This window comes from Malus domestica, chromosome 14 (assembly GCF_042453785.1).
Source record: "Malus domestica chromosome 14, GDT2T_hap1".
Lineage (NCBI taxonomy): Eukaryota > Viridiplantae > Streptophyta > Magnoliopsida > Rosales > Rosaceae > Malus > Malus domestica.
Window position 1 is genome coordinate 30,478,196 of NC_091674.1, and position 12,281 is coordinate 30,490,476.

The 12,281-nt window shown below is 40.6% G+C and overlaps 1 protein-coding gene and 1 long non-coding RNA gene across 2 annotated transcripts; one reads left to right on the forward strand and one right to left on the reverse strand.

Moving 5' to 3' along the window:
• Positions 1-5,664: 5,664 nt before the first annotated feature.
• LOC103420376 (uncharacterized) lies at positions 5,665-6,848 on the forward strand. Its single transcript, XR_003768340.2, has 2 exons — positions 5,665-5,922; positions 6,565-6,848. It is a non-coding gene; the product is annotated as an uncharacterized lncRNA (long non-coding RNA).
• Positions 6,849-7,348: 500 nt separating this feature from the next.
• LOC103415364 (pre-mRNA-splicing factor SPF27 homolog) lies at positions 7,349-10,406 on the reverse strand. Its single transcript, XM_008353703.4, has 7 exons — positions 9,920-10,406; positions 9,646-9,821; positions 9,045-9,128; positions 8,470-8,539; positions 8,247-8,380; positions 8,104-8,162; positions 7,349-7,552 (listed from the first exon to the last, which is right to left on the reverse strand). The coding sequence occupies exons 1-6, from the start codon at positions 10,175-10,177 to the stop codon at positions 8,108-8,110; spliced, it is 777 nt and encodes a 258-aa protein (XP_008351925.1). The 5' UTR covers positions 10,178-10,406; the 3' UTR covers positions 7,349-7,552; positions 8,104-8,107.
• Positions 10,407-12,281: the final 1,875 nt, after the last annotated feature.

Below are 12,281 nucleotides of genomic sequence, written 5' to 3' on the forward strand. Positions count from 1 at the left end.
ACGGAATAAGATCAGCGGACATAATCACGCCCTCAACCATCACTGGACACCCCAGATACACACTATCCACATAACATTTATCTCCTCTAAGCATGGCAAACTCTAAATCAAATCCTAGAGGTGAAGGGTGAGGTTGGGTTATTTGAGCAAACGTATGAGAAATCACAGAGTGCGTAGCACCACAATCAATCAAAACCTTAGCAAAATGACCAAGAACATTTAACGTACCCATTATCAAGTCTGGATGGTTCTGAGCCTCCTGCAGGGACATATGATTAACTCGCCCCTGAGCTTGCTGACGTCCACCTCGGCCTCTATTGCCCTGATTACCTCGTCCCTGAGGATTACGTCCCTGGCCTGGCTGACTAGGCTGCCTGGATGATCCTGCACCACCAGTAGCAACTTCCCCCTGACGGGGCTGGCCTCCCTGATGCCACTGCGATCCACCAGCTGGCATAGAGGAATAAGAAGAATAACCTCCAAAATCCTGAGAATACCCTGCCTGAGGATAAGGCTCCTGAGAATACTGATAAGGTCCGGAAGCATACGGAGCAGCATCCCCCTGATAGTGGTAGGCACCACCACGACTCGGCTGGCCATAACCACCCGGTCCAAAACTCTGCTGAACTGGTGCTGGAGGTGGCATATTAGTCTGCTGCGGTCTCTGCTGACCCTGGGGGCACTGAGAAGCCCGATGTCCCATCTGCCCACACGTAAAACAAGCACCAGAACCTCTCCTACACTCACCATGGTGACGGGAGTTACAACGGCGGCACCATGGAGCGCCAGATCCACCAGCATCCCTCTGACCCTGAAATCTGGGTCCACCAGAAAATCTTCCACCACCTCTCCTCGGGCCAGTAAAACTATATCCCCCACTAGAAGAACTCGAACTCGCTCCACTCTTCTTAAAACTCTGAGTCTGTCGAGGTCCAGGAATAGAAATACCCTTACCTTTGTCATTCTTCTTCTGACCCTCATTCTTGTCCTCGTCATCCTCACTGTCAGGAAGATTATCAGAGTCCTCCATCCTAACCAAAATCTCCAAATACTCATGATAATCAGCGCAGGGAAGTGCATTGGCAAAGGTACGCCACTTCTTCTTAGATCCCAACTTGAAACGTCGAAGCATCTCTCCCTGATTACCAGCTATATCAGTGTCATAACGAGACAAATCAGTAAACTTTCTATAATATTCATGTGCCGACATATTTCTCTGTTTCAACCTGGTGAATTCCTGCTTCTTACGGTCAATATACTCAGGAGGAACGAATCTCTTCATAAAATGCTCCTTGAATACTTTCCAGTCGGCTGCCGTCTCAGGTGACATGTACCTAGCCTGATTTATCCACCATGCTGCTGGTTCACGACCCAGAAACCAAGTGGTGGTCTCCACCCACCTATTAGCAGGGAGATTCCCCTGACTCTGCATCACCTGGAAGGTTTTCTCAATATGATCTAGCCATTTCTCTGCCCCCTCATGACTTTCATTACCCATAAACCGATCTAACTTCAAGTTGTACATGGTCTCCAGAGGTGTCCTCGGAGGAGGGGGAGGACGAATCACATTCTGTAAAGCCTGGGCCATCGCTTCCCCTAACTGAGTAATATCCGGGAAATTAGGTTCAGAAGTACGGCGGGACTCCCTACGCTCTCTACGAGGCGGCATGATTCTGACAGAAAACATCAAAAGATCGTTAAGACATTAACAATTTTACAGGACTGCAACCTAAGCTCTGATACCAAACTGACACACCCTGATCCGGAGGATCCAGGTGTGCTGGCCGTCACGTGGGCGTGACGTAACCATAAGCACGACACGGAAGCGTAATAACAACATATAACAACAGAAATTCAACCCAAACTCAACATAACCACATACGGACATAACCGGACGAGTTACAAGTAAACACATAAGTTCAGAGCATAGGTTAACTGCAGTCAAGTAGGACTAAAATAAGAATACATCACCCTCAGGTGAGTCCTACATGTCCCAAATCTGTCAGAAAGCCGGAAAGGACCTCGTGAGCCAACCACCGTTAAACTAGAACCTGGAGGGGCGCAAAACAAAATGAGTGGGTCAGTAAAACAAATTAGTTTTCCAAAACATTTCATTAAAACAGTTATATCCCCTCGCCGTAAAAACCTGTATACTTTCCCAGAAATTATATAACCATATAAAGTCTCAACATTTAAATCTCAAATCTTTAACATTTTCAAGAAAACATGCCATGCCATAAATCAAAATATAAATCAGGTGAATAAGGAATCAATCGGAGACCCTGCAGTTGGTCCTATACGATTAATTCAATAGCTCAAATCCCACTAAGCCGGAGTCACCACAGTGACCTATACGGCCCTACTCTGCACATCACTCGGAACTACGTAAGGTAGTCTATACGATGAAAGGTGTAAAAATACGCTCTAGTGCTTCTCTCATCATATCATCAGCGCGCATAACTAAGGTCACCCACTAGTCGGAATCACGCCTAGTGATCTGTACGACTAGCATGTCGGAACCCTCACATGGTCTGTACGACATCCACCTACTTGGATCCAAGACGAGCGTGCGGTGTGGTGAATAATATAAGCACTAACACCTAGGGTGCAGATTATGAGCTCAACTCATCTCAACAACAACAATTCAACGAATAAATGAACTCACCTGACTTACCTGTGCCTCCACAGCACCATGCAACATGTATGCATCATATTTCAATCATATAGTTCATATGAAATTCACATTTTCCAAATAATTCTATGCATGGCATTTTCAAAACATAATTTCGCATAAAAGCATTTTTCTGGGAAAAACAATAGTATATAGGTAATACGAAAACAAAACTGCCCACTCACTGATAAGTCGACGGGTCGTAACCCCCGTGGCGTCCCTGGATGCGGTCGTCCTCGGGATACGTCTCACCTATATGCGAAACAACTATAAAAACATTAATTTTAAGCACATCACCAATAATTCGAAATAACTTCTCATACGATGCTCAATTTTGGTATATGAATATACCACATCGACCTACTCGACGTCACGAGCGTCGGGAAATTTTTAGAAAAATTTTTGGAAGCCCCACGCGCCCCCACGCGCCACACGTGGCACGGGTCCACGCGCTGGCCACGCGCAGCACGTGCAGCGCACGTGTCGTCTTCTTCGCAGGTCTCGCCGGACTGGTTCTCCGGTGGCCGGACTCCGGCCGAACTCCGGCCGATTTTCAAACTCACTATTCTCCTTCGTTTTTCACCCATTTTCTTCGTATTTTATACCAAATTGAAGCCCTAAGAGTGTACTATCACGTTGGACTAGTTTTAGGGCCTAAAAACTACGAAATCTCACCTTGCAAAAACCAAAGATTCGGCCAAACTTGAAACCTACGATCCCGACGTCCAAAACTCTCCAACGAACGTCCCCGAGCTTCCTTAGAACCTCCTAAAGCTCACCACAAGCTTGAAATCTCCTGAAACACAACATTTTACGTTCGCATGAACAGTACCTCAAAAATGGAGGTTCGGGATCTATGTGAAATCGAAGGTTTCACTTCCTAAAACTAGCACCAATGAACTCAGGACGACGAAAGGATGAAGATGCATACCTTATTTGCCTCGATCCGTCGAGTTTTGAAGGGTTTTGGGTGAAGGCCGTACGTATAGGGTGAGGGGAAAGAGAGAGATCGTGAGGGAGAGGGACAGAGAGAGCTACGGGAGGGAGAGAAGACAGGGAGTGCGTGTGTGTGTGATTGTGTGGTCCAACACAATCCTCACCATCCATCCAATTCCCTAACCACAAAAATTTCCAAATTCCAAAATTAAAATCCCAAAACTTACAAAATTAATTCAATAATGTCGCACACACACGTACCCGAATGTCCGTCAAGGGTAGTTACGTCAATTCACGCCCCCGATATAGAAATCCCGGGACGGGCTGTGACAATTTGGAACCTACAAAATCTTTTTTTCTAAATGACTGAAAATGCTTTTAAATAAAAAACTTGTGCTTCTTTTAAAGAGAACTTCAAGTGATTTTTCATAATTAATTTATATTTTTATTAAGAATTAGTTTAAAAATATATTTTTTAAAAACAATTTCGGTCGTTTAAAAACATTTAACAAACTAATCCTTCATTTACAAACAAAATTATTTTAAATGATACGTAAAAAGTAAGCAAATAATGTTGGGGCAAGATTCTGCAACTGCTTACACTTTTAGAGATACTTTAAATTTTATTTTTGTAAATTGCAAGTTGGAATCAAATTATGTTTGCTTATTTTTAACTTTAATCTTGCATTATTTAGCATAAATACACCATTGTATAAAAAAACATGTCTTAATTTTTGTTAAGGAAAGTGATTTTGCATTAAAATACGTCTTATCCTTTGTTAATAAAAAAATCCTTTTTTTCTGATCCAAAAGCCTTTTTAACATTTTAATTAGCTTACTTCTTTGACCAATAAACACTTCTAATCTTTTTATTGTTGTAAGTAGTTAAAAACAGTCACAAACATGATCAATATATGGTCGTTCGTTGATCGTGGTGGTGTAATTTCAAACTAATTTCACAAAATTAATTATAATATCACAACAGATTAGAACATGAAATTTCGAATTAAGCCAAAAATTAAGCAAGTAATAGTAAATTTATATTAGATCCGCACCATCCACTTGCCTCTAGGAAAAATAATACTAACCAACCATAAACCATTAAAATAGCTTCACTTAATATCCTTGTTACATGTAAGTTTTCTTCAGATTTTAATTTTGCAAACATAATGAAAAGGCTCAGAACATCTACTATATAAGTTGAAATTTGTCTAAACCTTTGGAGATATTGTAACAGTACATACGTAATGTGAATTGTTTTTATTTTTTTATTTTTAGTATATATATATTTTTACACTAGGAAAAGAGAGAGTTTGACTAACTCACACAATAAGAAACCTAATTTGGCATCGAATCTGTCATCCACGAAATTCGAACTAAGACCTCTCACTTCTAATTTGAAAATATAATAATAGTACGCGCGTAACGTGAATTGTTTACTATACTCCGAAGTATGGAAAGTTTTAAAGGAAAACTAATGAAAAATGTTTGAAAATTTTGAGTTTTAATGATAATGATAAAATAAAGGGTAAAGTGAATAGTACCAAGATTGACTTTTTAGTGTAAATATGTGGTTTTTCGTTAAACGAACAGTACCAGAAGCTTTTAGTTAAACTTCTCAAGTTTTAAATGTTTAAACAATTAAACATTCATTTAAAAACATAAAAAATTAAAATCTAACAGTTAATATCTTAAAATATATCGTGTTCTAGATCCTATAACCTGTGATGAACTACAAAGACATGATACTCGTAATAAAAGGCTTTGAGATCGTTGCCTTTTCCGGGTATGTGATCTGATGTGGCTACTGGGAACTGTAGCAGTGTCGCCAGTCAAAATCAGCAACGATAAATTGATCAGTGCGAGGAGAGGGCTCTGGAAACAGTGTATAGGCACGTGATTCGTGTTAAAGGGAATCTAATCAGAAGCCGGTTCCCGAGAGAGACCTGGGTTGATAGCTGCTGGAATGGAATACAAGGTGTTGCCGACCCAATCCCACCATTATTTGTTTCTTTTCTAAAACAATTATAAAAGTTGCCCTCCCTCTTCTCTCCTTTGATGCTTTCGCTTTTGCTTGAAGCCAAAGTCCGTCCATTATTTTATACAGTTTTTTAGAGGTTTGGTTTGAATGTTTGGTAGCAAGCCACATCCTGTGAATTTTTAATCTTTATATTTATGTATATATACAATATATTTATGTATGGTTCACTATATATGGGTAGGTTTATAGTTATATAACTTGCTCTCTGTGGTTCTTTGGATCTTTGAGATAGATTTATTTCAGTGGAAAACATCTGGGGTTTCGAGCGATAAAGGTTCGATGCATGGATCTAACTATATATATATGTGGTCTGAAAATTAACTACATGATTTGGCTCTAATTATCTGGAAGTACATATTTTCGTTTAGGGTTTTGATTTCTTGATGCCTGTGTGTGTGTGTGTGTGTGTGTGTGTGTATACATACTTTCGTTTTTGATGATTTTAATCTTCTTCCTTGCAAGTTTCTCAGAGTTTTTGGATGTTACATGCTATCTAGGGTTTTTCAGCAGTGTTCGGTGAGGTAGCTATATATATATATATGTATGTGGGTAGGGTTAAGGAGTGGAGCTCCTTGAAGTCCAAAAGAAGGTGATGCTGGGTGGATAGAGCTGCTGAGCTATGGATCCCAGAGTCCTATATATCCTATATCGCAGATCAGATCAGATGCGATCAGAAGGATGATAGGCTTGTGGCTTGCATATCTCAGGAGCTGCATTACCTGTACGCTGCCTCTTTTTTTGGATTGAAGGGAGCTCTACACCTCTCTCTCTGTCTCTCTCTCTCTCTCTCACTTCCGTGAAACTTTTAACTGTATATTCTCTACTGGTCATCTTCTACCTTGTTGATTTTTTATTTTTCTTCATGCTTAATTACTGGCTTAACCTCCAGACAGATACATATATGTTGCTGTTTCAGGAAGTCCTTCCTGCTTCTGCTGTCCCACTGAACTTTACATGGATTGATAGAATCGATCTATGTATTTCATGACTCATTAGATCGAGCGCTAGATGCGAAGTCAAGAATCCAACAGCGAAGAATCCTGGCGTCAACCAAAATCCCGTATATGTGTGTATATCTACTAACAGAATAATTTTCCCCTTTTTTGGGCTTAACTAGTGTTAATTGAGTTGCTTTTAACGGATACTGTTTCTCAATGTAGTTGTTACATAATTTATGTCTACCCATTTTCTCGTTCTGGACATCTTGTTTATTCTAGTTCTCGATTTTTCTTTAATTTATTCAATACAAAAGTTCGATATAAACCCCAGTAAACAAGATTAAAAAATGGTGAGTGAAAATTATTTCAGATAAATTTTTGCTTGAACGCCAAACCTAAAACTTCCGATCTGCAATGTGTAAAGCTATGGCAGTTGGATTGGTCAACTTCAATTTTCTCATAGATTCGACTCGATGTTTATGTTCAAACGATAATTACTTTAATTTAAAAACGCAACGTATCAAGAATCAAATCTTTACCGATGAACGAGAAAGTTGTTTAGATTTCTTGATCTTAATAATTTGGGTATTGCCCTAAAAAATGAAGAGAGTATCTTTGTCAGATTCTCATTACAAGAATCTTCCAATTACATTTGTTATTGTATCGCATGATGTATAAGGATGAACGAATGTGATTGAAGGATTTTCAGGATTCTCATCCTCCTGGTAAAAAATGGTTGATTGTATTATGCTGCAGGGAACATAGTTAAAAGCGGTTTCATTCCATTGATACCAACTGAAAACATGTGCGATCATCAATTACAATTGGATTCAACTCGTGGAACAGGGGCAAAACGACCACTCATCAAAAGGGCAACAAAGATCAATCCATCTGCACGCTATGATAGTTGTTGAATCAACGCTAATATTCCCGTATCACGATTTCTGCCGGGTCTTCATCCAAATCCTGTTTACAAAGCCCAGGGTTACATAACGCCGCAACGCTAATACTCCATAATCACATCCAAAAATTGATCATCGCATATTCTAGGGCAGAAGTGACAAAACCTAGCTTTTGATCAAGGGAACTTTAACGAAAAGCTCTCTGTACTGTTTAAAAAATCATATTTTTACACTAAAAAATCAATCTTGGTACTATTTACTTTATCCTTTATTTTGTCATTATCGTTAAAACTCAAAATTTTCAAAATTTTTTCATTAATTTTCCTTTTAATCAACACTGGTTTTGATAGCTACCTGATACTAATTCCATGAAGCAAATCATAATAGGCTTTAAAAGAAACTTTAATGAAAAGCTACCGGAACTGTTCACTTTAATGAAAAACCATATTTTTACACTAAAAAATCAATCTTGATACTATTCACTTTACCCTTTATTTTGTCCTTATCGTTAAAACTCAAAGTTATCAAGCAATTTTAATTAATTTTCCTTTAAAAGAATATAATAGAGCTGTAGCATCAACGCTAAACCAAATGACATTAGCCGTAAAAGCATACCTTCTCATTCGGCAGTCAATAAAGAACCATTTACTGCATTGGCATCCAAGGTCCAGCCTCTGAAGTGAGTACCAACTAGTTAGTGGTCAAGCTAGCAAAATGAATGCCAGAGAAAACACACCAGATAGGAAAAGGTGGATTACCTTTTGGCCGCTTCCCTCCTTAATTCTTCAAGATGGCTTTCAAGTTTAACACAGGCAGATTGAATTTCTATATTCTTCTGACAGAGCTCCTTCCATTGAGCAGCCAGAGCATTAAGCTCATACGCAGTGGTTTGCTGTCATCAATGAAGAAGTAAACTTATCAGGTCAAGGTAGCATAGCATCATAAAAGTACAAGGTCGGCAGGTAAATAGGTTTAAATCACCTGATGATGTTTCCTTTCACGATTCACTGTTTCGATATTTTGATATTGCTCCTGAGCTAATTTCTGCATCCTGAAAAATATAAACACATAACACGCAATACATTACGTCAACCATTATCAAATCCATTTTTCATAGAATTAGCAGTTATTGCACATGAATTCGAATTTTGAATTGTAATATGGAAGTGAGACAAGCTCACTCCAACAACACTGATACGGTCTGGGAAAGTAAGAGAATATCGATCTTAAACACAAAATTAAGTATGTCATGCAACATTTCAGAATGCATTTTGCATAGCAGTTTCGCGGTTGGCACCACCTCACATATTTACACAGAACGTCTAACTGCAGACAATTCAGGCGGTTGAACACATTTGATAAACCACATGTGCGTTTAAAATTTAATTGGTAATATGCATACCATCAAAGATGTGTACGTGCATAAGTACATGTGCGAGAATTATGTATATGCTGTGTCATGTTTATGCGGGGTGCAAAATCTCACAGACTGAGTTAATTAACAAAGAAGTGTACTCTAAATATTGCAGCTTTCAAATGAAATGCGACAAACAAACCTCGACAAAATCGATTGCAATCTATTGTTGTTCTGAATCCAGGCATCAGGACCATACTTGTCAATCAGCTCCAAATTCTCCAACCTGAAAATCAACCACTCGTTTCATCACCAGCCATCAACCACTCGTTTCATCACCAGCCGCACGCACACACATATATAGACATTTACATATAGAGTAAATTATAGCAATGGTCCTTAACTCAAAATCCATTACCATTGCTTCTTTAACTTATCAAAACGTGCAACTATGATTCTTTAAATAAAAATTCATTACCATTGGTCCCTCAACTTTAACCAAACTCTCAACTTTAACTCAATTGTAGCAATGGTCCTTCCAACATAATTTATTTTGACAAAATTATAACAAAATTGACGAAAATGACCATAGCTACACGTTTTGATGAGTTGAGGGACTCAATTGTAGTAATGATCGTTCCAACGTAACTCATTTTGTCAAAATTCTAACGAAGTTGACGAAAAAGACATATTTTGATGAGTTGAGGACCAACGGTGACTATTGTTCCAATTTGATTAAAGTTGAACGTTGTTACAATTTACTCTTACGTATACATATATACGCATCTGTATGTATAGATTACCTGACGGCTTGGTGCTGCAGAGAGCACTGAGCTTTTTGGAGAGCAAGCTTCCAAGCAGTTTCATCATTCATTTTATTCACCGGCGGCGGCTCCACTTTGTCTCTCGAAAAATCAATCGCCACCGGAGGCCTCGATGCTCTCACCCGTTCGTACTCCCTAGCCAGCATCGGATGATCCTGCAATCCAAACTTTACAAATCAGGCGCAAAAAATTCCTTAACTCCGCAACCAAACAGTCCCTTAGAAAGAGACACCCTAGGAATTTGGGGACTGACCTTGAATTTGGGCTTGGGAAGAGGCGGCAACTCCTTGAGGAAATCGGCGGGCTTCTTGGCGCTGCGCCGCAACTCCTCCTCCACCATGCGGTCGACCTCGCGCTTGACGTCGGGGTTGGCGTAGTCGTCGTCGATGTAGGGCAAGGCGTCAATGGTTTCAGCGTTGGTTAGAGGTCCTGGCCATGCCGGACCTTCCGGCGGCGGAGCTTCCAGCATCAGAACGTCATGGCTGCCGCCGTTGCCGTTGGTGTCCGCCATAGTTGTCCGCCGAGGTCGTCACTGAGTGTGAGCTTCAGAGACAGAGAGAGTGTTAAATCTTGGGGGTTTGTGTTTGTGAATTGAATTGAATTGTCACTTAAACGCAGCGTTTAAGCCCGACCTGTTTTTAGTTGGGTCTCCAAAGCATAAATTTTAGGGTAAAAGACTGTTTACTACCCTCATGTCTCGTGATTTTCAACATTTAGTACATCAAGTTTTTTTCGTCCCATAGTCATACCTAAAGTGTTAATTTTGAGACAGTCTCATACATCCGTTAGTCAAACTGTTAATTCTCACGTTAAGTGATGACGTGGCGCCCATGTAGACAATGATTGGGCGCCACATGTTATTAAAAATATTAAATAAATTAAATAAAAGTAAAAAAAAAAATTCCCCAGATCCCCTTTGTCTTCCCCACCCCGACTCCCCTCTCTTCTCCCTCTGCACCTCTACACATTTGCACATCCATCCATCATTCCCCCTCCCTCAAACACAGAATCCATGGAAGATCGGAGATTCTTGCGTTTTTTCTCCCTTTCCCTTTGCATTGGCCTAGTCCTCCATAGCTCCGATACCCCCCACCACCATCTCGACCCCCTTTCCCTTTGTGAAGATCCATCTGAAATTAAAGAAAGCAGAAATCTTTGGGGTTGGAATCAAAATTGAACCTTTGTCGCGGAAGACGGGGATACGGAGGCATATGGGTCGAAAAATCAGGAAAAGCCGACGTCTTTCGCCAAGACACTGACCCAATACGACGCCAATGGCAGCGGGTTCTCTGTCCCCAGGTACTGCCCCGAGACCATTTTTCCAAAGTTGGATTACTCGGCGGACCCGCCGGTGCAGACGATGATCACGAAGGACGTCCACGACGAGGTATGAAAGTTCAGGCACATTTACAGAGGGACGCTGCGGTGGCATTTGTTGCCTGCTGGGTGGAGAACATTTATGAACCATAAGAAATTGGTGGCTGGAGACTCCATTGTGTTTCTGAGAGCCGAAAATGGCGATCTCTGTGTTGGGATTCGGACAGCGAATAGGGGATTAGACGGCGGTGGAGGAAATGAAGTGGCTTCTGGATGGAACAACAGCCACAGTAGCGACGACGACTCTAGAGGTTGTGTTCTGCCTTACGGCAGGTTCTGTGTGTTTATGAGAGAGGAGGATAACAAGATGAGAAATGGGGGTGGGGGTTTGAGCCCCAATGGGAATATGAGAGGGAAGGGGAGAGTGAGGCCTGAGAGTGTAGTTGAGGCGGCGACTATGGCGGCGAATGACTAGCCGTTTAAGGTGGTTTATTATCCGAGGGCGAGCACGCCGGTTCTTTTGGGAGAAAACCCGGATTCAAAAACAATTCCTGGATTGGATTCTGGGGATTTAGAGAGGTGGGTTTTGTGGGGAATTCATTGGCGAGTTGGGTGGAGAAAGAACAAGGAGGTCGGCGAGGTATGAGGGAAAGATGGATGTGCAAAGGTGCATATGGATCTGGGGAGTGAGAGTGGAGAGTGAGGGTGAGCGGATGTGCAGAGGTGCAAAGGGAGAAGAGAAGGGGATCGGGGTGGGGAAGACAAAGGGGATATGGGGATTTTTTTTTAATTTAATTAATTATTTTAATATTTTTAATGACACGTGGCGTCCAGTCATTGTCCTCATGGGCACCACGTTATCACTTAACGGGAGAATTAACCGTTTGACTAACGGATGTATGAGACTGTCCCAAAATTAACACTTTAGGTATAACTCTGGGACGAAAAAAACTTAATGTACTAAATGTTGAAAACCACGAAACATGAGGGTAGTAAACAGTCTTTTACCCTAAATTTTAAGTAGATACGGTCTGCAGGCATGTTTGGAAGATTTCAGAGGGGATACGAAAGGGATCATTTCCGGAATCATTCCATCAAATTCATCTAATCACTTAATCCGAATCCTTGAAATTTAATTCAACGACTAAAGTTATTATAACTTTTAAAATGACTCTCTGTTTGTAACCGTTGGATCAAATTTCAAGGATCCGAATTGATTGATGAATTTAGTAAAAGGTATCCAAAGATGATCATTTTTGGGATAAAATTGCTTTTCGATAAACTAACAACAACACTTT